The following is a 27618-nucleotide window of genomic DNA, read 5'->3' on the forward strand; positions in this document are numbered from 1 at the left end:
GTCCTCCCTCCACTTGGCTGACCAAGGCTGGCTTAGAAGGCTTTTCCCTGTCCCAGAAAAATGGGGACTGACAGTGAAAACCCAGTGCTGAGGAACGTGCTCCTCAGCTTCAACTTGCTACTGCTGGGCACCGTCCTCAAGCCTTTCGAGTGCCGGCTGGAGGTGACAACAGAGCCAGCCGAGCGGCCAGCCGTGGATGAGGAGGGTGGTCTTGCCAACTGCAGTCCACCCATCAAAGAGCAGCCCATGGTCTTCCACCACATCTACAACATCAACATCCCCCTGGACAGCTGCTGCTCCTCCATGCTCAAGCCTTCGGCCGAGGAGGTGAGTTCAGAAGACGACAGGCTGGCGGAGTACACGGAGCAGACCTCCGACAGCGAGAGCCAGGTCACCTTCACCCACAGGATTAACTTGCCCAAGCAGGCCTGCAAGTGCTCCACCTCCCTCCCGTCCCTGCAGGAGCTGCTGAGCAGGATTGAGATGCTGGAGAGGGAGGTCTCCATGCTCCGCGACCAATGCAACTCCAATTGCTGCCAAGAAAATGCAGCCACAGGTAGTAATGTGATCCTGTTAGCTCTTGCTGGGGGCTCAGGGCTCGAGCCGAAGGCAGGAGAAATGCAGAGATGGTGATGCCACTCGAAGTAGTGATGGAGGAAAACCTATGTTCACTAATGGCTGTGTTCTTAGGGAAACGCCCAGCTTAGAGCCTCCAAGACAGGAAAGTCCCTGGGAGGATTCAGTAACTCAAGTGCCCAAGGCTCACTTGCTGTGAAAACCCCATGATCAAAAAGGTACCCGCCGGGCAGAGCCAAAATCTCATTAAAAATAAAATTACATCTGCTGAGGGGTTAGAAGGGTGAGTTCCCCAACTGTGTTCTCCCCACAATTCTGTTAAAGATCTGCCACTGTTCATGGGGCAGGGAGGGGAGAAATATCTGCTGTTCTCCTCGGCTGTCCCCAGGCTGAAGGCAGCACTGCAGGAGCCAGCAATAAGCTTCTTCATCTTCTCTGCAGGGACAGTCAGTGCCTATGAAAATGTAAGCAAATAAATAAATAAATAAATAAATACAGAGAACAACTTCTATTGCCTTAAAAGACTCAAACAAAACCTATAACAAATGCACAAAACCATCAACAGGATACTTCATCTGAATAACAATGCATGCAATTGTTGAAGCTCTCTGAGAAACCCATCAGGGTTTCTTTGGTAAAGATGCAGCTCGTTCCCTCTGTAATATGAGATAATGAAATAATGAGATGGGTTATGAAAGATTTGGGCTAGAGGCTACCTTTCAGTAGTGCAGGTGCTAGCTCTCAAGTGGCTTCCTACATCTCAGGTAGCTTCATCAAAGGTGCTGTCTGGAAGGGCACCTGGTGCAGCTCAGTCCTGCTGGGGCGCTCCTGATGTGGCTCCCATCAACAGTGTGACTGGATGAAAGGGGATGGAAAACACCCATGCAGGCCACAGATGTGTGCACAGCAAGGGTTAAAACCAAGTGGAAAGCACAACGAGAAAAACCTGATTTAAAGGAATTCATTTAAAATACTGATGGGCGAATTTGGGTTGTTTGCAACATACATAGCCCGTCCCATTAAACATTTATCACTTGTTGGAGCCTCCACTCGGATCGCAGATGTGTACCGAGGTAAAACTGGAGTAATCTCATTCATTTTACCTGAGTCGCTTTCAATTCACTGCACTGCAAACGAGATCAGGATCCCAACCCCGCAGCCTGAGGTGCTTCCCCACAGAAAGCTGCTGTCTTCCAGCAAACATACGAGCACTCTCTCTCTTTGATAACTCCACTGGTGGCTGGGCTCTGAAGAGAACCTGATCACCATTCCCAATGTGGGAAGTATTCTGCAAAGCCACCCAAATATGTCTGTCTGGCACAGCATACAACTAAGCCCTTCTACAGGAGTATCTGATGCCTATGCCATAGGCAGAGCTGTAATAGATAGGATGAGAAATTCAGCTGAGGGGACAAAAAGTCCAGTGGTTTGTGCTCTGCATGGTGTAGAGGCTTCCTAAGGGCTGGAAGGGTTTCTCTTCTTCTGTGTTTTACACAGAAAAAGAAAGAAAAGCAGTGAAAATTAGCAGGAGAAAAATAAGTCAGAATGGTAAACCCAAAGCTGGAGCATCAGGTCCATGTCATGGGGGAATAGCGGGAAGCTCTGGCAAAGTCAGAGCAACTTATCCCTTATCCTCATGTGCCCATCCCCTCCCCAGAGCAAGTCTGCTGAGTGACAGGGAGACACTGCAAGTGGTGGCTCCCTGTCTTCCCTACTTTCCCACAACCCCCATGCGCATTGAAGACAAGAGGAAATTGTCCCAAGTTGCACCAGGGGAAGTCTAGATTGGATATTATGAAAAATTGTGTCATTGAAAGGGTTGTGAAGTCTTGGAACAGTCTGCTCATGGAAGTGGTTGAGTCACCATCCATGGAGGTCTTCAAAAAACATGTAGATGTAGTGCTTGGTGGCATGGTTTGCTGGGAGACTTGGCAGTGCTGGGTTAAAGGTTGAACCAGATGATCTCTGAGGTCTTTTCCAACCTAAATGATCCTGTGATTCTCTATCTGAACCCGTGTGCAAAGCCAACAGCTCTATCCCAATCAGAGTCAACAGGGTAGGGGCAGACATGATGTCTTTGGGTACAGAGCTGCCTCTTGTAAGAGACCAGGACCTCTCAACTGTACGGTGAAACAGCAGGTGGAGAGGAGACAACAGACAACAGAGCCAGTTAAGTTGTGGCAGGTGCAGAGGACTTGGACAGGAAAGGATTTTGTTTGTTTGTTTGTTGTGTTTTTGTTTTGTTTTGTTTCCCCACTAAGAGGTCTGGGGAGCTAAAAAGAAAGCAAAGGAAGCTCTTGCACCTGATAGGGCTGATGGCACCCCATGGAGGCCAGAGCTCCAGAGGGGACACGCCTGAAGCCTAACACAAGCCCCAGCATCGCCCATCCTGCAAATCATGCCTTCTCCAGCCCTAAAGCCACCAACTCCCCTGAGCCAGGGGAGCGCAGCTGTAGGGAGTACCATGCTCCCCCTGCTTGCACCCCGTCCCCGAGCCCCAGCGGCGGGGCTCTGACCGCCCACCCTGGGTCCTTTTGCAGGGCGCCTGGATTACACCCTGCCGTGCAGCGGCCATGGGAACTTCAGCCTGGAGTCGTGCCGCTGCGTCTGCAGCGAGGGCTGGGCTGGCAGCAACTGCTCGGAGCCCCGCTGCCCCCGGGGCTGCTCCAGCCGTGGCGTCTGCCTGGAGGGCCAGTGCGTCTGCGACAATGACTACGGCGGTGAGGACTGCTCCCAGCTCCGCTGCCCCGCCGGCTGCGGTGCCCGTGGGCTCTGCGTGGATGGAGAGTGTGTCTGCGAGGAGGGCTTCGCTGGGGAGGACTGCTCCCAGCCCCGCTGCCCCCGTGACTGCTCGGGCAAGGGGTACTGCACCAACGGCACCTGTGTGTGCGTGGAGGGCTATGCCGGAGAGGACTGCGGGTGGTTGCGGTGTCCCAATGCCTGCAGTGGACGTGGCATCTGCCAGGATGGCATCTGTGTCTGCGAGGATGGTTATGGAGGGCAGGACTGCTCAGCAGGTAAGGTGTGTGGGGTGACAGATCCTAATGTGTGAGGAAGGGCTTCGAGGTGTCCAGAGCCCCATAGGAGCACCACAAAGCTTGGGAGGAACACATAGATGGTAGAGCACAACATGCAGGACTTGCTCAGGTGCAGCAGCTTGACTGCCTCCCTCCTGTCCCTGTGCCCAAAGATTCTATGCATGGCAGTTTGGGAGGTGAGTTAAAAGTCAGTGACTCATGTCCAAATGTTGGTGGTAAGCTCCTGTTACAACAGCAGTGCAATCAGGTTCTCCTGGCCCTTTGGCTTGCAGTTGCAGGTAACACTACATACTCACAGCTGATCCCTGGCCAAGAGCCCAAACCCACATTCAGCCAAGAGGCCCACCCTCCCTTACCCATGGCCAGAGGATAAGCCATGTGTGTCCTGATGCTCTCCTTCCCTCTACCCTTCTCATCAGTGGCTCCTCCCGAAAACCTGCGCGTGACGGGGATTACCGACGGCTCCATCGAGCTGGCGTGGGACAGCCCTGGAGCAGCCACCGAGTACGTCATCTCCTACCAGCCGGCGGGGCCGGGGGGGACCCAGCTCCAGCAGCGGGTGCCTGGGGACTGGAGCACCATCACCATCACAGAGCTGGAGCCAGGCGTCGCCTACAACGTCAGCATCTACGCGGTCATCAGCGATGTCTTGAGCATCCCTGTTACCGCCAAGGTGACAACCAGTAAGTATCTGACTGCACTTGTCAGTCGGTGCCCAGATAACCAGGGGTGATGCTTGTCAGGTGGCTGAAGAAGACAGCGCTCGCCCGTGTAATGAGGAGCTTTCACAGCAGTCTGTCAGGGTTAATCCATTTCATAATTGCCATCTTCTAGGATGGCTTTCCTAACATAACACATTGCCTTGCCATGTTGTTGTGCAGCTTGCTCAAGCTGACTCACATTTTCCATGAAAACCTTCTAGCAGCAGAAAATTGAGCCTTCAAAAATATATATTGGGAGTATTTTTATCCATATATATATCTGTATGGGGATATAGGAGAGGCAGAGATGTGTCCACTCTCCACAGGAAGTCTCAGTTTGAAAACCCAAATGGCTGAAAATCAAGGAAACATCCACTGTTTAGTTGAAGCCCCCAGAGCCCCAAATACTTTACATATTTGTGATATATTGTAAAAGTCACAGATTTTGCTCCCTGTTCTGGATGGAGTCCCCATGACAAATCCCCACCATACAGGTGATAGCGCAGCAAGAAGGGATGTTGCTGTCCATCACAAGATAACTAGTGCTGTCTGGGACCATAACACACAAGAAGGAAACAGGAATACTGTGAAAACTGTGACAGCAGCCTCCAGAAAACATCCTTGGAAACAAGACAGATAGAGAAGGGGAAAACAAGCTATCCAGATACCCCTTTTGCAACCCCATTGCTCAGTTCATTTGCATGGTGTCATTAGTTGCAATGCATCAGGATGCTGCAAGGGAGGGCATCCCCTTCCTCTCCCTCCAGCCCTTTCAGAGGGGAGACAAAGGGACAATGACTGCTAACATGGACCAAGAGGGCCTCATTTCTATCGTCCTGATAACAAAATAGCCTCAGGGAGGATGCTCTGGCTCTCACCACCTCCTGATCCCTTCCAGACTTGGCCACACCGCAGGGGCTGAAGTTCAAGACCATCACAGAGACAACGGCGGAGGTGCAGTGGGAGCCCTTCTCCTTTCCCTTTGATGGCTGGGAGATCAGCTTCATCCCCAAGGTACCACTACCCCCATCCCCAGCACAGCATTGCGGTTACACCCTAACCATATTGAGCCAGCAGGGCCAAATACCCTCCCCCCCAAAACAAACAAACAAACAAACAACAACCTTGTTTTGCAGTTTTCATGCTTCCTGTCAGACAACCCCAAACATCTCAAACTCAAATTGATGGCTAGTGTTTCCCCATCAGTCTTCGTTATCAAGACACAAGTTCTCAAAGAAATTCCCCCCCCTCAAAAAAAATATATATATAAGGACATCTTCCAGCTTTGCTGCTTCTTGTTGCCACCTCCTCTTTTTCCCTTCCATCTCCTTTGCCATGACCCTTCCCCCTATCTTTCTGCACCTTAAGCCACCCCAAAAAGCCCAGACCTAACCAACCAGCCATTAGCTCTCAGACCTCCAGCTTCCTCAAGCCACATGCTCAGATAATTCCTGCCACGGCATTTTAATTGTGGTGATGAACAGGTAGAATTGGTGCCAGAAAAGATGAAAAGGATGAAAGTGTTGCCCTAAATATCACATATTTTCCATGTGCAGTAACAAAAATTGTACATCAAGTATTTCATCTATATTCATAATTTCTAGACCATTTAGCCATAAGTATAGCTTCAATTGTATATGGAGCCTCTTTATAAGAGGCATTCAATCCTCAGCAGTAAAAGAAATGCTGATTAAGGGCTCAATTATGCCGTTTTCTCTTGTACAAAATCCTCGCTGGAGTCAGAGGCAGCTCTGGGCAGTTAGAGCACAGCAGAACTCGGCCCCAAAGTTTTAACAGCTCTTAACTGCAAAGCGTCATGAGACGCAGCACAAAACAGGGACCTGAGGGCTTGAAATAACTCATTCCCCACTTCCAAAAAGGGCTGGGAGCATCTTGGTGCAATTTTAGATACACAAATTGTGTTGGAAGGCAAAGTTTGGGTACCATGGTTACAAACCTAAGGGCACTGGGATGGAATACAAAAATTTCGTATTTTGGAATGAAATAAGGCTACGCCATGAAAAGGCCACCTGAGCCTAGTAATGAAAACCCAGCGTATCTTTGAAGCATTTCACCAATACACGTGAATTAATCTCAACAACATTCCCCTGGAACAGATAAATGGGTATAGACACATTTTAGGGTAAGGAATTTGTGGGATAGAAGTAACTTTCTCTCCCACAGTGACATCAGCAATATTTTTTTCTTAAGCCAGCCTAATGCAAACTAATGCAAACTCCCATTTGTCTCCCATTTCCCTTTTTGTTGTCTCTCATTTCCCTTTTATAAGCTTAAAACCAGTGAGAAAGTTTTCAGGAAACAAAGGGATAAAGTGCAAAAGGATGGATGTTCCTTGGGGCAGGTTTTCAGAGGAGGGAAGGGCTGCAGCTCACAGGGCTTTAATTTTAACATCTGTCCATCAGGCATGTGGTCTTGCATTGTAAAGATGCGGTTTTGCTCCTGCTGCTGAAATCAGACTCTCTCAAGTCTCTACCAGTGGCTTTTCTCCCAAAACAAGGCAGAGGGTGCTGTGTCCCCGGCTGCCTGGGAGTCACGCTTGCTCAGGCAGACACAAAACCATTGCCGCACCCCAGTTAAAAGCAAAATCTAGTCCAAGAGGTGGCAACGTGAATAAATAAATAAATATATTTATATAATAAAAAAGAACATCAGTAAAGCAGTGTTGTTGTAAATAACCCCTATGCTGTGGGCTTGCAAATCGAGGTCAATCTGCCTTTCCAAAAACAGGGTGTGAGGAGACTAATTTTGTCCTTGGTGGCCCCACAGGGGTGTGCACACCCTCCCCCTGAGCAAGCCACTCTCTGCACCCCCACATTGCTATTGGTCCCCAAAAACTGTCTCAGGTGGGGATTGCACATCTGCTGCTTGTACTGGGGGAAGAAATGGGAACTAAAACCAATGCAGAGATATCTGGGGTAATGAGACCAGCTCTGCATGGTGATCAGTGAAAAGCAGAAGTGATGACAGATTTAGAAAAGAAAATTAGGAAAGGTAAGATGGCAACTTATGGATAAAATGGAAGATTTCCTGTTTAATGAGAAAAATAGATTAATATGAATTGAGAGCTATGTGCAGAGATTTGTTTAGTGCATCATTGGTGAAGACAGCAGGAAGAAAAGATCCATTGTCCAAACACTGGCAGGGAAGGTGACATTTGCAGTTACTTAAAAGACTTGAGTTTTTCAGAGCACAAAACACAAAGTATAGCAAATTTAATCAATATACTTTAAAAGGACAGGGTGCCAAAATAAAGATGTTACGGTTTCATCCCTGTATGAAATGCTGAAAGATCCTGGCACCTGAATAACAGCCATGCAGGCAAAAGGAGTGCAGGGTTTGTTTTTTATTATCTTTTCTGTTCTGGGGAACAGCAGATATACAGATGGCAAAGTACAGAAAGGGGGGGAAGGGGCGGGGGGGGGCTGGGAGGAGGAAGAGAAAAAGGGGATGGGGAAGGAAGGATTTCTCAGCCTAAAATCTTGGGTGCTTCACACTTCGTGGGTGACTTCACCCCAGGTTCTACATCTCCATGGTGGGACATATCAGTGTGAGGGGTATAGGACTGGATGTGTGGAATCCGCCTGTATTCATCCTTAAAAAGCTTTGTGTGTGTGTGTGTTTTAACCCATTTCTCATTCTCGATGCTTTTTCTCACCCCATCCCCTGGCAGAACAACGAGGGCGGTGTGATCGCCCAGCTCCCCAGCACCGTCACCACCTTCAACCAGACAGGGCTGAAGCCGGGTGAGGAGTACACCGTCACCGTGGTGGCCCTCAAGGACCAAGCCAGGAGCCCCCCTGCCTCCGACAGCGTCTCCACCCGTGAGTGAGCCCAGCCCCAGGCAGCATGTGGCCAAGGACTGCAGCATCCCATGTTTCATCCCCAAAATAAGGTCCCAGAAGCAAGAGCATCCCTGCAGCCCAACATGGATAAAGATAGTGATGTCTTCTGCAGGGATATTTTGTAATCTGAAAATACATGAGTTTGGGTTCCCACTTGGCTCAAAATGAGGGTTTTGACTGTCTCACCAAGTGGCCTCTCTAATGATATTTGAGGATATTTGGATCTAATGATATTTGGCAATCAGGGTATAGCCAACCAGCACCAGTAGCCACTCTGCCATACACTGTATCGGGGAGCTTGCAGCCCTCCTGTAGCAAAACCAGCTCAAAAAAAAAAAAAAAAAAAAAAAAAAACAGGGCCAAAAAGCTGTCCAAGCCAGATATTTGGGGCATCAGGCACACAAAATTGGTTTTCTTCAATCCAACATCCTGAATTTGGATGCCTAGCACAACCCAAGTGCCCAAGCTAGAAGTGCATCACAGCAATAGACTTTTTGACCCTCTCCCTTCAAATTGCTGAGAGCACAAAAAGAGTGGTAAGGTTAATGGGGTTGGGAGCCATGGCTCTGGTCAGCTTGTATTAATATAGTTGGAGAAACAGAATAATTCCTCTTCTCTGCTTATCTCACCTGAGCCACATTTTGGAGGAAGGACACCCCCAAGAACCGTCTCTGTAATTGCACTGCCTACTCATCTGTAGCAGATTAAAACTCCCACCTGCTTTCATGCTACTAAACACCCTCTACTCCCACCCATTCAGGCAAATTAGGCACTGGGGCAGGGAGCCAGAAACAGCTTGATGAAGAATAAGGTCTCCTCCGCGCCAAGGAGGACATGGCAATGGGCAGAGTGCAGGGAAAAGATGCTTTCCAGGCCAGAGCTGCTGCAGCCCGCCTTGGCAGCCAGGCAAACCTCTACCTCTGTCCAAGCTGTTGCAAATGGAAACAGCATTTTGATAGCTCCCAGAGGATTGTAACAAGGTGCTGTTCTCTCCGGGCTGCTAAATTTGAGGTTTTGGGGAGGCAGAGGTGGTGTGGATTGAAGGGAGGGTTCCCTCACCAGCAGCAGCCCCTGGCTTGCTGAAGATCTGGGCTTTCTCAGCACAGTCCTGCTCTGCTTGACACGGCTTAACAGAGACATCTCCTGGTCGAGCCGAAACCTTTCCCATTCCTTAGGAAGGCAGGGGAAAGAAATAGAGAGGCTGGTACATCAAACTCAGTGGTTGACCTTAGTGAGGGGGAGCGCAGCTGGGCCAGTGGGCTCCTGGTTCTCTCCATGAAGGGGTCCTTACGCTGGCCTGCCTTCCTCTGCAGTGCTCCCACAGTGTTGCCCCCACCACCCTTGTTCTGCCTCAGCACCTCGTGCTGGGACCGAGCAGCACTCGATGTTCTCCAGCACCACTGCATCCTGCTCACCCCTGCCCATGCACATCTCCCCCAGCACTTTCCCACCCAGGGGTACAGGATTCAGCACACCTTTATTATGTAGTGACATTTCTGATACGTACAGTACCTTGGCCATATTCATATGCAGTACAGTCTGAACTATAAGATAGTTCAGCGTGCCTTTTTCCCCACCTTCTGGTCACAGCAGCGATCAAACAGGTTGCCAGTGCGTTAGCAGTGCCACGGCACAGGAGCATCCATCCATGCAGCAGTTAGATGCTGATGGTCCCACAGGACTCAAAACATCCCTCACCTGGGCCCTGGGATAAGCACTGGCGGGTCCAGGAGGAGAAAGAGCTTGATTCTCCGCAAAAGAGATAAAAATGTCCAAAACAGTCTTAGTCTCTCTCCTGTATGAATGCTTTAGCTAAATCCCCTTTATGTGAGCGGGTTCGGTGGTGGACACCCACCATAGCCCCACTCCCAGCTGGTTACAAGGACCCACCAGTGGCATTTTCTTCTCTCCCCCCAGCACCGACACATTGACAGCTCCAGGAGCTGATCCCTCAGCTTAGCTACAAAGCGGGAGTTGGCACTGAAGCAGGAACATTTCTAGAGGCGTTCCTCAGCTCTTGATGGTTGGATCAGTCCTTGGCCCCATGTTATTTAACACACTGTCAATGCTTTTCAAAAGGCATAACAGACATAACATCATTGCTGATAAATTTTCTCAATGACAGAAGGGCTAGGAAAAGAGTAAATTGAGTGGAAGGAGATCATCGATAAGAGCAGTTTGAATGGCTTGAAGAGCCTGGCACAAAGGAAAACTATGTTTTTCAATGCGTTGCTGAGTCTGAGCAGTTATCTAGGAGCAAAGAAAATGGACCACAGCTAAATGTAGGAGGTTTTATCCCAGGCAATGCCTCCTGAAAAAAAGCCCAAGAGGAATTGTTGCCAACACCCAGCTTGAGAGAAGGGCAGAAGTTTCATTATATCTGTAATGGGCATTGACCGGAGAGCTACTGGGTCCTGCTCTGGTGTTCAAAGCTGAGGAGGAGATAAGGGGGAAGTGCAGAGGGTTTGAGAAAGAGCCAGGAGACTGGAATAAGGGACTGGGAACCCACCAGGACCAGGCTCCTGAGCACCTGGAGTTGGAGGGGTCAAGTCCCTCGCCCACATGACCTTTAATCCACGCCACTCTGAAGGTCAGGTTGAATTCCCGTATCTGCTGCACTCCCTACCTCACCCTCCCCAAATAACCACCACCCCTTTCCCCCCAACCCTCCGCAGTCATCGACGGCCCGACGCAGATCCTGGTGCGGGACGTCTCCGACACGGTGGCCTTCGTGGAGTGGACGCCCCCGCGTGCCCGGGTGGACGCCATCCTGCTGAAGTACGGGCTGGCGGACGGGGAGGGCGGGAGGACCACCTTCCGCCTGCAGCCCCCCCTCAGCCAGTACTCCCTGCAGGCCCTGCGCCCCGGTGCCCGCTACCACCTCGCCGTCAGCGCCCTCCGGGGTGCCAACGAGAGCCGGCCGGCCCTCGCCCAGTTCACCACAGGTAGCCGGAGGAGCTGGCCGGGGGATTGAGGCCAAAGCATATGGCGGGCATGTGGGTGGGTGGGTGGGGGGAGTGGGGGCAGTGCCAGCCCCCCCTGAAGGCTCACTGCACGCGTCCATGCTTTAGCAGCATGGATTTTTCTCCCCAGCATGAATGAGCTCAGGGTTTGGGCTGCTGCTTGGGAGGAAGCAGTGGGATGGTTAGGGTGCAGGTCCAAGAGAAGACACCTGGAGGAAGGTGTCTTGCATCCCATTACAGAACAAATGGAATCATAACATCATGGGGTCATCTAGGTTGGAAAAGACCTTCTAGATCACCAAGTCCAGCCATCAAACTGACCTACCGAGTCCCATCACTAACCCATGTCCCTCAGTGCCACATCTTCATGTCTCTCAAATACCTCCAGGGATGGGGAATCCCTCACTTCCCCGGGCAGCACACTACCGTGCTTGACCCTCCCTGTGAAGAAATTTTCCCTAATGGCCAGTCTAACCTCCCCTGGCACAACTTGAGGCCTTTTCCTTATGTCCCATTGCTTGTCACCTGAGAAAAGAGACCAATCCCCTCCTTGTTGCAGCCTCCTGTCAGGGAGTTGCAGATAGCGATGGGGACTCCCCTCAGCCTCCCATTCTCCAAACTAAACAACCCCCACAAACACAGCAATTTACTTCCCTAATACCACCCACAGATCAGTGTGCACCAGGGAGGTCTCAATTTAAGACAATGCTCCTGTACCCGCTCAGCATTGAGAGCCAAGGCATTGCCTGAAAAATTGGCAATCAAGCAGCTGGAAGCAGCCCAGTCAAAAACATAGTTATCTTATTTTATATCGTATATGAATAGCCGAACTGGTCAGTAAAACCTTAATTAATGTTGAGCCTGCAGATAGCTAACAGGTTTAATTTACCATGCCATAAAGGAAGAGGTAGAGAGCATAAATCAGTGCTCTTTTATGGCATATAAATTACTTGTCATGTACATCACTGGTGGATACTAGGCTCCTATTACAATAACCGCAGTGTGTGAGTTGTGTGTGTATATATCTGTGTAGGTATGTACTTAGGATGAGATGTTCTTTGCGATTGCTTCACTGAGTTGGCCTTCCTCGCTTTATTTCTAAATGACAGCATAAAAAAACCCTCCTGAGGCCAGACCCAGAGCAGGTGTTAATGCCCTGCTCACAGCAACACTCAGCAGCCACCAGACCCTGCCCTGCCCAAACCCATTGCTCGCAGGAGGGATTACCGTGCAAATCCAGGCACACAGCCTCGGCAGCACTAATAAACCACTTGGTCAGCCTGGACAGTGTCTGAGCACAAACAAGTCTGCAAAGATGTTCGAGGTTTTCTAGGAGTTCAGGCCAATGTTTGGTGGCTTTATAGCTTTGGTCCCAGTGAACTCACGAGTGGCACCCCCAGGTCTGTGCTGAGTAGGAGGTGACAGCAGATGCCCCCCAGCCATGGGGATGTGCCACCTGGGTCCCCTCGCCATGGCTCCCAGAGCCTGGTGGTGAGACTGTGCCTCTCTCCCTTGTGTCACACAGAGATTGATGCCCCCAAGAACCTGCGGGTGGGCTCACGGACACCCGCCAGCCTTGAGCTCGCCTGGGACAACAGCGAGGCGGAGGCACACAGCTACAGGGTGGTCTACAGCACCCTAGCTGGAGAGCACTACCACGAGGTTCTGGTGCCACGGGACACTGGCCCCACCACCCGGGCCACCCTCACAGGTATGCCCCCACCCACGCATCATACTCATCCTCCTCACAAGCAGTTAGGGTAAGGGAGAGCCCAGACCAGCACTACTGTGTGCTTGCCCTGGCCCTGGCACAGATTTGAGGCTGATTTGGGGTTTTCTGCTTACTGGAGAGAAGGTTTTCCTCAGGACAGAGCTCTATTTTCCTTCCATGGGTTGGGGTGCTGCTCAGCTAGGAAGACAGTGGTGCACCTCGGTCCCAGGGTCCCAAACAGAGCTGGCAAGGGGCAGAGTGAGAAATGGGGAGAGAAAGGTGTTTTAGATTGATCTAGAGAAAAATATTATTCCCCACCCCCTTGCTGGGATACTGATACCCCGTAATTGAGTTCTTTGCTTTTTTCCAAATCCGTACAAAACAAACCCAGACCCAGGGATGCCATTTCTGAGCAAGTACCTCCAGAACTGCATAGTCCAGGCTAACATGCAGGTGTCACTGTGCTCAGCAAACACCACCACCTCCCACTGCCAACCTCACCAGGGACATCCCAAACACCCTTTGCAAGAGCACCATGAAGAACCATCCAAGACCTATTTTCCTTTCTCAGCTACAACTGGTTGTCTGCCAAATTTGCAGCTCTAGTGGCATTTTAGAGGGAAAAAATTGCTTCTATATTTAAAAAAAAAAATCATTCATTAAGCTTGACACTCATCTAGATCTTCACTATAGCATGGCACCAGGTTCTTCCACATATTATCTCAGGTTCAAACACCTCTGCCATTTGTGTCTACAGGAACAAGTACATTCAGTGGAAAAGTCAAATGCAAACATGCAGTCATGGCAGCACCAAGTCTAAGGGATGGGGGATCTGGTCCCGTGTTCTCTAGGTCATGGGCTGCCTTGCTAGATGAGATGGAGAGGAAGAGAGGACAACCACTGCAGCTGGCAGGAGAGCTGAAGACAGCCTCTCCGTAGCTTCACGTAGCTTCAAGCACGTGGCAGCCCCTTCCTCTAGGGTTTCCTTACCCCTGGTGCAGCCTGTTGAGGTGGATTTCCAGCTGCTGAGGACCTGGTGGGATCCACAGAATAAAAGCCTTCTTTTGTCCCCAGGAAAAGTGATGAGGAATGGTGCTGTGCAGAGCTTATCAAAAATTTTAAAACCCAGCAAGCCTTGATCTGCCCCATAAGTCTCTTTCCAGAGATGTGAATTGGCACAGCTGTCAGAAATATTGGTGATTTTTCCCTATCCAAAATCGCTGGGAGAGAAGAGGTAGGGCTGGAAGGCTTATGGCTTTCTCTAACCCAGTGGGAAAGATCAATACACCATTGGGAGGAGATAAATGTAGCTGCCAAATGCCAAGCAGGGGAGATAGACAGACCCAGGAGATGTCCCACAGAGATAAAGCAGCCACCAGCAACAGGTGTAGAGGAAATTATCTTGATTAGCTTGATTCCCATTCCCTGCGAGAGAACCACAGGATACGTCCACCACAAGCAACATGCCTGAGTCGGCTCCCAGCTAGACTGTGCCTTTACTAATTAATGTGTGTTTCATTTACTCTGCATAATGTATTTCTTTTTGAGACACCAACCCTGTGACAATATTTGATGTTGAATCACTACAGAAACAAATACAGCTACTTTATCATTCCCATCTCAGCTCACTCCCTCTCTCTCTCACACAGTTTCTGTCTTGATGCCAGCAATTACCGCAGACCTCAGTAACAGCTTTAATAAATTGGTTATTTCTGAGCTAGACTAATCCCATTTCCCTATCCAAAGGCATCTGGGGGCTTTTAAAAAATGCTCAGCTCTCCTACAACACCCAGAGGAGCTGCTGAGCTGTGGGACAGCTGGTCATCCTGGGGACAAACAGTAGGGCCCCCCAGTCCCCAGCCATGGGATGGAGGGCTCACACCCCAGGACCACCCATCCAGGTGCTGCTCTCATGCACCTTTGTGTCCTTTCCACCCACTGGCAGACCTGGTGCCGGGGACAGAGTATGGCATTGGGATTACGGCCGTGATGGATAGCCAGCAGAGCGTGCCAGCGACCATGAACGCCAGAACCGGTGAGTTTGGCCCCATTCAGCACAGCCTGATCCTATGCCCCACCACCACCAGCTCCCACATCCCCCATGGGACAACCCGTGCGTGGGGACAAGCATCTGCAACACCCAACCCACAGAGCTTGACAGCCCCCGGGACCTCCTGGTGACGGCCTCCACGGAGACATCCATCTCACTGGCCTGGACCAAAGCCATGGGTCCCATCGACCACTACCGAGTCACCTTCACCCCTGCCTCAGGGATGGCCTCCGAAGTGACAGTGTCCCCAGAAAAGTCACAGCTCACCCTCTCGGAGCTGGAGCCCGGGACAGAGTACACGATCACCATCATCGCTGAGAGGGGACGTCAGCAGAGCCTGGAGGCCACCGTGGATGCTTTCACAGGTAAAGAAAAAGAAGCAGAGCAGAGGCCAAGCACAGGACTGGCTTTGCTACCAGCCTACACGTCCCTGGCACCAAAACGCATGAGATGGTGACAGGCATGAGAGCTGGAGGCAATCCATCCACACGAGAGCATGTCCATGGACCTGAGAAGTGTGATGGCCCTGCCAGTGCAGGGGTCCTGTCCCCTCAGATGCTGGCACTGACCATGCTTGCTTGGCTGGAGGCTCCCATAACAAGGATGTGGGGTTGGGGGAACTGCCAGCCCCTGCTGTCCTCTGTGGTCAGAGTGGCCCGTGTGTCCATAAGGAGGAGAAAACAGGCCTTGAGGAGCCTCAAAAGCACCTCTAGGAGGAAAAAAAAAAAATAAAAAATAAAAAAAATTTGAGAAGCCCAGACAGCTTACAGCAGGTATAGCAGGATGGCTCCACCACTCATCACACAGAGCTGGGATGGAGCATGTTTGCAGGCAGAGCTGAGCAAAACATAATTTCCTCCTCCCAGTTCTGCCTCTGGATCCCAGTTTCAGCCCACCAGATCACCCAGACCCAGGGCTTTGCCACCTCTGCCTGCTATCTGCCAGGCAAGCACTGGTGCACAGCACTAGGTACAACCTGGAGGCTGGGAACTGCAGACAGCGTGGGCTGATCCTCCCCTCTCCGGTTTGCAGGGGTCCGGCCCATCACACAGCTGCACTTCTCCCAGCTGACATCCTCCAGCGTGAACATCACGTGGAGTGACCCGTCCCCACCAGCAGACCACCTGGTCCTCACCTACAGCCCCCGGGATGAGGAGGCGGCGCAGCAGCTGGTGCTTGATGGCACCCTCAAGCATGCCAGCCTGACAGGCTTGCGGCCGTCCACCGAGTACCTGGTGTCGCTGGTGGCCGTCCATGGCGCGGTCAGCTCCGAGCCCGTTGTGGGCTCCATCACGACAGGTACCCGCTGGGCACAGGGCCCCCCCGGGAGGGAGGACGAGGGGACGGGGAGTGGACCTGCCTCCCACAGCTTTGCTTTCTGCTCCATCTCACCAGGGATGGATGCACCGAAGGACCTTAGGGTGGGCAATATCACCCAGGACTCCATGATCGTCTACTGGAGCCCTCCTGTCGCTGCTTTTGACCACTACAGAATATCCTACCGTGCCAATGAAGGTAATGTGTGGGACGTCGTGGAGGTTCCCTCTTGGCAGTGCTGTACCCCAGGGTGCATGTGGTCCTGGACGTAAGCTAAGGAAAGGGCTTTAGAAGTGTCCAAATAGCTGCAGCCCATTTTGCTTTTCCTTTTCTTTTGGAGAAGGTGGTGCAAAAGCAGCTGCTGGGGATGGGATCAGGGGCAGAGGCCAGTCCCATACCACTGCATGACCCCAGCCACAACCAGCACAGCTCCCCAGATCCCACCTCCTCCACCAGCCTCCCCCAGCTCACCTCCAACCCCTGAGCCTCAGTTTTTGTCTATGATGCTGAAAAGGTCAAGCCAGCACAGGGGCATCCACCTGCAGGCACAGAACCCAGTTGCCCCCACTGTCAGCCCCGGAGGGGGTTTGTGGCATTGCCCTCTCCTCCCCACGGGACACAGGGACCAGCCGTGTCACCAATGCTCTTGGCTCTGTCCCTGCAGGGAGGACAGACAGCGCTGCCATCGCAAGTGATGCCACCGAGTACAGCCTCCACCGCCTGCAGCCTGCCACCAAGTACGAGATTGGGGTGAAAAGCGTGCGGGGCCGAGAGGAAAGTGAAGTGGCCTCCATCACCACGTACACAGGTGGGACAGGGCTCCTAGGGGACAGGCAGTGATCAAACTGTGCCAGCTCTGGCCCCTGCTTGTGCTGGCAATCAGACAGGTGAGAGTGGGGTGAACCTAATGGTTCTCACTCATGATGAGTGGGGCTCACAAGGGCCCACTGCGGACTTTCAAAGTATGTCTAAGGAAACTTTTTCCCATATATACATGGATTGTCATGGAGGGAGTAATAAATCTGAGTACCAGGCCAGAGAAGTGATGTTGGACACCCATAAGAACCTTTCCTAAAGGAAGTACAGGCTTCCAGAAATAATCCCTGGGGAAAGATGTGTCAAAGCCCTAACACAAACAGCATCTATTACAAGAATAAAACACTCTGCTATCTGCAGACTCCTCAAAACCTAAAACAAAACAAAACAAAAAACCTAACTTCCCATACCATGCATCAAGAAAACAGTGGAAGACAAGGCCAAGTAGCAAAGCAGTGCAAGCTTTGCTCTCCAGCTAGGGCAGCAATAACTCTTCTACAGGCATGTGTGCCTGGGCATCGAGGCAGGCCCACAAGAAGCCCTTCCAGTTTGCAGTCCAGTCTCTTCATGCACCTGACTGTCCAAATCCATTCCCTCTGCAGCCATGGATGCCCCCTTGGGTGTCACGGCCACCAATATCACCCCCACGGAGGCACTGCTGCAGTGGAACTCGCCGCTGATGGACGTGGAGAGCTACGTCCTTGTCCTCACCCGCCACGCAGGTGCGATTAGACCCCACAACCCTCTGCTGCAAGCTTTGCTGGGGCTCCATTTCAGCTCACCTCCACTTCTCCCCCACCTTAATCCTGGGAGCTTGGTGGTCGTCCCCCACAGGAAGGAGTCCCTCCTTTGGGAACGCATCTGCTGGTGGGTGGTGGGACTTTCCCCATCCCCGGGCACCAGCGCATCCTGCAGGGGTCCTATGTATCTCCACTGCCCACCACCAGCCCCATTGCATGGCAGTCCACATGGGGACTGGGATTCTCCCACTTCACTAACTGGCCCGCTGGCAGCCCAGGGGCAAGCAAGTCCCCACACATCTCCCATCCCACGCAAACCCAACATGTGGCAAGCCCATGAGTCCTGCTATAGAAGGGAAAGAAAGCAGCGGGCAAATATATGCACTGTGGCAAAATAAGACCATCCTTCAGACTGAGTACCACCCCTGCTGCTCAGCTCCTGAACACGGTATTTCAGCAATATAAGTTTTTTTGACCGTGAGGTCATGCTCTCAGCTGTATTTCAGAGGAGCTCCTATCCTAACTCACCTCTTCTGGCTTACAGTTGCAGGAGAAACAATTCTTGTGGATGGGACCAACCAGGAGTACCAGCTGACCAACCTTCTGCCCAGCACCACCTACACGGTCGTTATGTACGCCACCAACGGGCCCCTCACCAGCCAGACCATCAGCACCAACTTCACAACTCGTACGTACAGACACGTGCCCTGTTGTATGCCCCCAGCCATTCGCCCACCGCAGGAAAAGAGGCCAAAAAGTCTGAGCCTAAACTCTCATTACAAATAATGTAGCCATGTGCCAAAAGGACACCCAAGGGCTGGTGTGGACACAACACAAGAACAGGAATTTCACCACTGGAAACATTAATCTTCAGTTTCACTCTTTCAACATCCATCCACCTCTTTCTTTGATTTCCCCTGGATGTAGTTTCCTGAGAAGACCCTTGACTTGGTCTCCTTCTTTCCCAAGGCCATAGTCTCCAACCTTTTTAGTTTCCAAGGAGCTTGATAGACCCAGTATCGCATGCATTTCAGAGACACTCCACTTCAGAGAGCATGCAGAGGGCTTTTAGAGGTTTGCAGAGCTCTGCAGGGGATGGGTGATCAGGGCTGGAAACTGAGGGCAAGGATGGACTTTGGGCTGTAGCACAGGGTTGGGGGGGGGGGTCGAATCCCAACCCACTGGGATAGGGAGCAGGTTTGAGCAGGCTGGGAGGGGGGGATGTGTGTGAGGACCTGTACTTCCCTGCATGCCCATCCACCCTTGCAGTTTTGGATCCTCCGAGCAACTTGACTGCAAGCGAAGTCACTCGGCGGAGTGCCCTCCTCTCCTGGTTGCCTCCCGTGGGAGAGATCGAGAACTACATCATGACTTACAGATCGACCGACGGCAGCCGCAAGGTGAGTCCTCCCAGAGAGAGGGGCTCTGTAAGGCGGGGGACACCGAGATCACGGAGAAGTGAGCAGGGGAAACCCAACAAAGCAAAAAAAAGGCGCTCTCCAGGCCAGGGAGACCAGAAGGGCATACTACGCTCTTCAGGAGCAAAACTTACTTTAGATAAACAATCAGAGAAAGCTGAAAATGATTGCCTAGGGCAAAGTCTCTGCACACACAGGCAAGTCTGGACAAAGAGGGTATAGCTGGGAAGTCTGAAGGAACAGACAAAATTCACAGCTTGTGAAAGACAATTGTGAAGCAAGATGAGGCAGGAAAAAAAATATCCAGCAAACAGAGATGTTAACAAAGTGGTTTGCCCTTCTTGCAAAGATTAAGATAGGCACAGACAGCTAATTAATCCTGCAATACAATATATTTGATTACTTAATGAGTGTGTCCATACCTGTCTGCCTGGAGGAACTGCTACAAACACTAGCAGAAGTGTGTCACTGCAAATTATCTTACTTCCTTTGCCAGCACGACTGGCTTGCAGCAGCCAAAGGGCAACAGCTTTGCAGAAGGGGTTCAATACAACGCTGTGTGGCATTGGCTGATGACCAGAAAAATTAACCTGACAACATCTGATGGAGCCAAAACTGTCTGGTATCCAAGCTTGGCCAGCTCTGCTCCTTACAGTGCTTGGGCAATCAGTCATGCCCAGTATTGAGGATGTGCAGGTCCCAGCACTGATGGTAAATAGAGCACACAGAATGCAAGCATTTAAACCTCCTGCATCTGAACCAGCTAGCTTTGTCTTACCTGCACCATCCCAAAGGTGATCCACTGGCCTCCTGCTGACTTAGTCCAGGGGTCATAAGCAGCCATGCAGCATCCTCAGCCAGGCACCAAGGGCTGCAGCTTCCCTTCCCTCCTCGCTTGCTCTTTAGGCTCCCCATCGTTTTTCTCATCTGTTGCTCTTGGTGTCTACCTCCTTCTGGGACCCATGTACAGGAGCTGATTGTGGATGCCGAGGACACGTGGATCCGCCTGGAGGGGCTTTCTGAGACCACAGAGTACACCGTGCGCCTGCAAGCTGCCCAAAACGCCATGCGGAGCGGCTTCATCTCCACTACCTTCACCACGGGTGAGGCTTGCACCACTCATCACCCTTATGGGCTGTTCCTCCTCAAGCAGCATTTCATCAGATCCACAGGTGTACTCATTTCCATGACCCATGGTGCTGCCGGGCACCCACTCTCCCATTTCCACCAGGCCCTTTGCCTTGCCCTTGCCTCTCCTCAAACAGGTAACTAGAGGGAAAAACATTAAAGTTGACAACATGTGCCACCACAGTCTTATAGTGAGCTGGGAGAGACCTGGTTCATCTCCCCACACCGTAGACATGGTCTGACCTGGTGTGAATATCAAGGCATCTCTACCACCTCTAGTGGAGGCAGAGCAAAGCAGAGTCTGTATGCCTTCAGGACTGTGATCCCACCGATTTTGTCTGGTTGCATTATTCCTCCCCCACCTAATTAGAGAGAAGTCACGATCTGCTAAGGCAAGGGGAATGGTTTCCTTTCTAAATCAAGTGATAGGTACTCACAGCCACCACAGTGCTCACACGTGCAAGAACAAAGCTTGAGTGAAAATGTCACTGTTGCCCCCACCCTCTGCAACCGTTCACATTAGAACCATGCACTTAATGGCCAGAGTGCATTTTGTTCAGGGCTGAATACAATTGCATTTCTGCTGGGCTTCAAAAGCACTGAGCAGCCAGAGGATGATGCCCATGCCCCTACACCAAAATTCCCCCCATCTGTGCTGCCAGTTCGATTAAGAGAGTTTTCTTTGAATCTGCTGTGAATACACTTCCCCATCCTCGTTACATGCAAAGGTCCCCTCACCTGCTTTCAAGAGATAATAGAAACTATTTACGTCAACAAAAAAAAGACAAGACTCTTTTCTATGGATGAGGCTCTCCTGTTTTTCTCATCTCTTATGTGGGCGCATAAAGCCAGTGCAATTCAGGCAGGCGACGGAAAAATGTCTGTAATCTTCGAGGCTGCTCTGGAGTCAGGGACAGAACCTCTCAGGGATGGCTTCTTAGCAAAGAGAAATCAGCAGAAACCCACTCACATCAGGCAATGAGAGCACTGCTTCCATTAAACAAAAATTTGGGACCTTGATGGCATTAGAGACATTATTGCCAGCTAATGCAGCATCTGAAGAGAGGTTTAATTTGCCTTAAGGTAGGCGTTAGCAGGAAACCAATTTCTCCCTATCTACCCCATAGAAAAGGAGGAGTTGTGTTTGAGGAGAAAAAGAAAATGAAAGGGAAAAAAAAAAAAAAAAAAGGCTTAATTTAAAATGTTTTGCTTCCTTATGCTCACAGTACACATCCCAGGTTTCCTCCATTCCCTCTGACATATTAATAGCTCTGCCGCTTTGTTTCATGTTTGCATAAGGTTCTTGGGGAGTTGTATACAGATGGGACAAAAGGAAGAAACAGATACAATATTTATAATTTATAGTGGTTTGAAATGCCTTTCAAGGTCTGCTTGGCTCTTAAAGATATGAATATAAATTAAGAAACAAGTAATCTCCACAGAGCTCAGGGGAGCCTAGAGTGGATGTCTTTGAAGCAGTTTTCATTGCTGAATGCTACAAAATGTGAACGCTGTCTCACCAGACCTTGTGCTACAAACTGCAGAGGCAGGAAAAAAATAGGGGATCTCCAATATTTGGAAAAAACGACCGCCCCTGGGTCTTCAGGGCACAGGGGTTTGGGAAGTAACAGATGTTCTGAACCCTTGTCCTGGTGTCACGCAGTCAGGATGGGTGCACGCAGCACATCCCTCATGCCCTCTTGAGGTCTCCTCTCGAGAGGCTCTTGAAAGCCAACATCCACGTTGCCTACTCTGTACCCTGTCATCTGGACAATGGAAGAAAAAAAAAAAAAAGATGCAGGTCCCCTTTTCACAGTAAATGAGAAAGAAAATGAACACAGAGCTGACCTCCTATTGCTGCCGAGATCTCACAGTTGAGACTCCCTTAAGCTCTGTCCCCCAAATGAGATGTGTCTTCAACGGAAGACACCTGGAACACGGCCACAGGGCTCATGCTGTCAATCTCCAGCATCTCACGTGAATGAATTCCTACTCAATTTTGAAGCGACTATCAGCCCAGTGCAAGTCTGACATCATTTACAAGGACATCGATCAGGAGCATTCCCCTGGAGTCAGTAAAATCATAAAAACTTATTTAGAGTTGGCAATCCTAAGAGGAAAACAGGTTTTGGTATTTTCACAGCTGTCCAAATACGCCAGTGACAGCTTAAACCCCAGGGTTTCAGACACGGTGCAGAAAGATGGGCCAAGAAGTGAGCCTCATCACTCACCATGATGTTACCGCACACCTTTCCAATACAGGATGTGTAGGAGATTAATTAATATGTGCAGAGATTATTCCATTACATTCTCCAATGCTGATGGATGTGAAGTGGCCACCGCCTTGCAGAATAACATGGGACTTGGCAGAAGCCAAGTTAGACCCTTCCTGGATTGTAACCAGCAGGGCCCAAGACACGCGGAAAGGTTGTTCCCCTGCCCGATTTATATATTTTTTTTAATTTTACAGGTGGCCGCATCTTTGCCAACCCTCAGGACTGTGCCCAGCACCTGATGAACGGAGACACGCTGAGTGGCGTCTACACCATCTCCATCAACGGGGACCTCGGCCAGCGGGTGCAGGTGTACTGCGACATGACCACGGACGGGGGCGGCTGGATTGTGAGTAGCGAGTGCACCAAGGGCAGGCTTTGATGTTTTCCTTCTCCCTCAGATGTTGATTGCTTGAATAGTGTCTTTCCTGGGAACACAGGCTGTTCCTAGAGGAACAAGAAGGTGCTGTGGCCCTATACTGCCTGCATCATGACAAAACCCTAGCTGCTCCCCCAGCTCTCCTAACGGGCAGCACCTCCAGCAGCACAGCAGCCCCAGCATCACCCCAGAGACTGCAGCTCAATGGGAACAGTGACAGAACCACTCCCTGCAGCCCCCGTACACGCTGTCCCCATCGCAAAGGAGCCAAGCCCCATCCTGCCAGCAAAGCTGAGCACCACGCCGCGCAGGAACAAGAGCAGGCTTAATATTGCTCGCTTCGTTTCACACGCCATGGGGAATGGCCCACGCTCCAGTAATAATAGTTACACTTGGAGAAATGCCCCTTGATTTATTTGACACATTTGCAGTGCTTTTAGAGAACAAAATCTGTGAGTGAAGCTGAGCTGATTTATTGTTTTAGAAATGAAATTAATGTCTAGGAGCTTTCATAAGGAATGATTCACACAGCCTGCAATATGATGGTGTCAGGCATCACCCAGATTGGGTCTGCACAGGAGCATTTCAGATGCAAATGCCTGTTTTGCTGTTGAACTGCACAATCACTGCTTGTCTTGACTTAGATGGACTGGCAACCTAGGTAAACAATGCTCTGGCACTTTGATGTTATTCGTGTCAAACACTCGCTCACATGTATTACCCAAAACCCCCCTTGATGTACAGTCAAAACAAGGCCAAAAAAAAAAAAAAAAGTGCTTCCTCAAACGCTGAGTTCTTGCAGTGGTTTTGTGTTTGTTTTTTTTAGCTGGGAAATTTCACTCTGCTTCAGAGTATCCCCTTGGGTATCACAGAGGAGCCGGCCAAACAGAAATCACGTGCTAGAAAGCCAGAGAAACTGTGCCGTGGGTACAGCAGGGAGTTTGAAGCTGAATCTTCCCTCCTAGGCCCATTATGGCATTAATATGCCATAATCTTCTAGCTTGTCTTTAGCTTACCTGTCTGCACCCGAATTGACTGCATGGCTGAAATTAACAGGCCCCAGCTGGGCATTGCAGTTTTCTCTCCTGAAAGGCTCTGTGAAAGGGCAGAGCACGCCCCAGGCTGTGTGTATCCCAAAGCCCAGCTAGCTCGTCCCACTTCTCACCGGGCTTTCCTCCGGATTGTGTATCCCAAAGCCCAGCTAGCTCGTCCCACTTCTCACCGGGCTTTCCTCCGGATTTTCCCTGCTGCAGGTTTTCCAGAGGCGGCAGAACGGACTGACCGATTTCTTCCGGAAATGGGCAGATTACCGCGTCGGCTTCGGCAACCTGGAGGACGAGTTTTGGCTGGGTAAGACCTTCATCGAGGTGCCAGGTTTGAGCTCACTGTGTTGGCACAATTTCCTCCCCAGCCCCAGCTGTCTCTTCTCACCACTCCCCTGCACTCCCCAGACCCTTTTCCTTCCCTTGTTTGTTCCCTGATGCTGTGTCGGGAAGGCACACATGGGCATGGGACCAAAAAGCACGCTGTGAAGGTGCCCTGGGTGCCCCATGTGGCAGCTGAGGAGGGGTCATGATGGGGCTCTTCAAGAGCCAGCATTTTCCCTTGTTGAGAGGTTGTGATGGAGGACCACATCTCAAAGATCTCTCCCAGCCTTAGCCAGTGAGTTACCCAAAGTAGGAAAGGGGGGAATAGGAGATCTGACCCAGCTCTGAAATGGAGCATTCTCTCCCAAGATCTGAACACAAGCCGGCCCTCCAGCATAGCCACGCTCTGTCTCATGCCTCAGCTGAAGCCCAAGGTGGGTGGGCAACACCAGCAGCACCAGGGCTCCCCCCAGCTTCAGCAGCATGCAGAGAGCTGAGACTTGAGCCCACCTCCCATAGCCACAGGAAGCTGAAGCTTGAGTGGGGACAGAGCTCAGCCCCTACCAGTGCCTCAAGAGAGAAAGGTTTAACCAGAAGTTGCTCTCTGGCTCCTCTCCTTGCTCTCATTTCCCAGAAGCAGTTTATTTGCCTGGAGCTTTTTTGTTTGCTCTCAGAGCAGACCCAGGTGCCACATCTCACCAACATCTCGCTGCATGTCTCTCCAGGCCTGGACAACATACACAAGATCACATCCCAGGGGCGCTATGAGCTGCGAATAGACATGAGGGATGGTCAGGACGCGGCATACGCCTACTACGACAAGTTCTCCATCGGCGACTCCAGGAGCCTCTACAAGCTCCGAATAGGAGACTACAATGGCACTTCTGGTACAGCCCCTCCCGTGGAGTAGGGAAATCCTGCCACCAGTGGCTCTGTAGCTGTAGAGGGAATCCCAACATCAGAGCTTGCTCTTCTGGAGCAGCAAGATGCAAACCCATAGTCCTTCCTGCCTTCCCGCAGTTCATCACGTTAAACCAGGCTGATAAATCACACTAAGGACATAGGGAATTTTCCATCGGGGATCAGATAGTAAATATCAGAGCCATTGCTGTTCAGATTATCAGGTCAATTGTCAGAGGTATCCCCTCACTCAACAGCCTCCTCAGCTCACTAGTGATGCTGTGCCACAGGGTGTGTTTCTCACCCTCCCCTACAGCCATGGAAAAATCTGAAATCCTCTGCATGGGTTTGTCCCACACAGACCAGACCATAGCCAGTTTTGCAAGGACACTCATGCCTGTTTGCTCAGTTGACACAGCAGCTTTGCCCACCAGAAAATGGTGGGTGAAGGGAGGAGAACATGGGGTCTCTTCCCTGAGAAGAGGAGTAGAGGTACAGCTACAGCCCCTCTGGCTGGGATAGAAGTGTCCAGTGACTGCAAGCCTCCATGAGCCCACCTGTGTGGGTCAACCTCGCTTAAAGCTCTTCCCACAGCTTGGGAAGAAAAATAGTCCTGGATTTAATAGCCCTCTGGGCTTCCAGCTCTGCAGCTGCACTCATGCAGTGCTCTTCTCTCCCCCAAAAGGAGCTGCTCTCCCCATAGCAAGGAGGTGGCTTGGGCAGAAAAAGACATCACATGCCTTCCAAAACACCCCTTACCCAGAGGAAAAAAGATAAGCCAAACATCTTGGTTCAAGAGACAAATGCTTGGTCTCCTCTGGGAGAAGTTCCCCTTGTATAACTGGAGGGAAGGAGGATGACAAAGTCCTGCAGTTATACAGCAGATGCAAGCTGCAAGAAATCAGGGGGGTTCGTTCATTTCTAAAGCACCAAAATTCAGATCCAGACTCAGATTACTACCAAATTACCTACCAAATCCAAATAGGCTCTAGGATTTGCTATGGTCTGCACTGATCCCAACTCAACAGCAGAGGCCCTCAGATGAACCAACTGTGGGCAGTTCCAGTAAACGTCATTCCCACCCCACCCCACCAGCCTTCAGCTGTTGGAGCTGGTGACCGATAGGCTGACACACATACTAGAACACCCCAATTTCCTTGTGAAAGACCAGATGGCTTGGGCATTGAGGCATGCAAGCCAAGAGCAAGCATGTTTGTCCATCGCCCTTAACAGCATCTCTTTCCGCAGGGGACTCCCTCACCTACCATCAGGGCCGCCCCTTCTCCACCAAGGACAGAGACAATGACGTGGCTGTGACCAACTGTGCCATGTCCTACAAGGGGGCCTGGTGGTACAAGAACTGCCATCGGACCAACCTCAATGGCAAGTACGGAGAGGCCCGGCACAGCCAGGTAAGGGCCGAGCTGGGCTGTGAACCCTCAGCATCACTCCTTGTGGTGGGACCCAGCCCAGCAGCAGGCTGGGGCTGGGGCCCTGTGGCCGGTTCATGGGGTGAAGATCACAGCTGGGGTGACTCTGTAGCAGCCAGAACAAGCGAAGCCTCCTTTGAGCTACTGGGGCTTCATGCCTCGCTTTGGCTGCCTTGGTTATTTACCATAGCAGGCTGTTAAGTTACACTAAAAAATGCATACATCAAACCTGATCAGGAACCTTTGAGCTGTGGGAGAAAAAAACAAGCAAAGCCACAGCAGCTGAAGAGCTTCTCGTTCCCACTGCAGCAGGTTCTTCCTTCTGGCTTCTCTAGGCAGTCAAGCTTGTTTCCTTCCTCTTCCACTCTAGTTTCACGTACGGGTCTTTCTTTACCCTGAACCTCTATTTTCCTCCTGCCAGGGAATTAACTGGTACCATTGGAAAGGCCACGAGTTCTCCATCCCCTTCGTGGAAATGAAGATGCGACCTTACAACCACCGTAACGTCTCTGGGAGGAAGCGACGGTCCCTACAGCTCTGAGCCAGCCGACCCCCTCTCCCACCACTTGACCTTTTCTGTCATTTGTTTGTATTTTATAATATGAAAAGGGGGAAAAAAAATACTGCTCCTCTGAGATAGCAACCTGACCCTCATAAGTCCTGGAGGGAACCACAGCACAAGCAAGGGCTGTGGGAGAGGAAAGACCTCATTGCTTTGCATCTGTCCCAGAGAAATACCAAATTTCCAGTCTCCCTACCCCAGTACTTTGGCCCTTAACACGAAAGGAAAGAGACCGATAGATTTTTGATATTTTTGTTAAAAGACTTAGAGAAGTCAATACCCCAGCAATACCCTGTCAGATGCTTTTGCCACAGGGCTCATGGCAGAACCCTTCCCGACAGGGACCTTGGTGCAGCCAGGGCCACCCCACCAGCTCTGTGCCACCC

General features: G+C 51.0%; 1 protein-coding gene across 2 annotated transcripts; it reads left to right on the forward strand.

Annotated features, from left to right (window-relative positions):
• TNR (tenascin R) lies at window positions 1-27219 on the forward strand. Of its 2 annotated transcripts, none has more exons than XM_082766589.1 (21): window positions 1-556; window positions 3117-3593; window positions 4034-4297; window positions 5214-5329; window positions 8007-8157; window positions 10854-11123; window positions 12667-12852; window positions 14798-14887; window positions 15004-15267; window positions 15935-16201; window positions 16298-16417; window positions 16884-17027; window positions 17638-17757; window positions 18320-18463; window positions 19045-19175; window positions 20164-20296; window positions 22792-22943; window positions 24227-24323; window positions 25066-25227; window positions 26489-26652; window positions 27092-27219. In XM_082766589.1, the coding sequence occupies exons 1-21, from the start codon at window positions 61-63 to the stop codon at window positions 27209-27211; spliced, it is 4068 nt and encodes a 1355-aa protein (XP_082622715.1). In that variant the 5' UTR covers window positions 1-60; the 3' UTR covers window positions 27212-27219. The 2 variants fall into 2 exon arrangements, with proteins under 2 accessions (XP_082622715.1, XP_082622716.1); XM_082766590.1 differs by having other exon boundaries at window positions 18326-18463.
• The last annotated feature ends 399 nt before the right edge of the window (window positions 27220-27618 follow it).

The sequence above is a fragment of the Aythya marila genome, assembly GCF_965140915.1.
Source record: "Aythya marila genome assembly, chromosome: 8".
NCBI lineage: Eukaryota > Metazoa > Chordata > Aves > Anseriformes > Anatidae > Aythya > Aythya marila.

What these genes read in the sequence shown, in the direction of transcription:
- TNR (XM_082766589.1), top strand. Translation starts at nt 61, where the DNA reads ATGGGGACTGACAGTGAAAACCCAGTGCTGAGGAACGTGCTCCTCAGC. An exon ending in CCAAGAAAATGCAGCCACAG is followed by an intron (nt 557 to 3,116) that starts GTAGTAATGTGA and finishes GTCCTTTTGCAG; the next exon opens with GGCGCCTGGATTACACCCTG. An exon ending in TACCGCCAAGGTGACAACCA is followed by an intron (nt 4,298 to 5,213) that starts GTAAGTATCTGA and finishes GATCCCTTCCAG; the next exon opens with ACTTGGCCACACCGCAGGGG.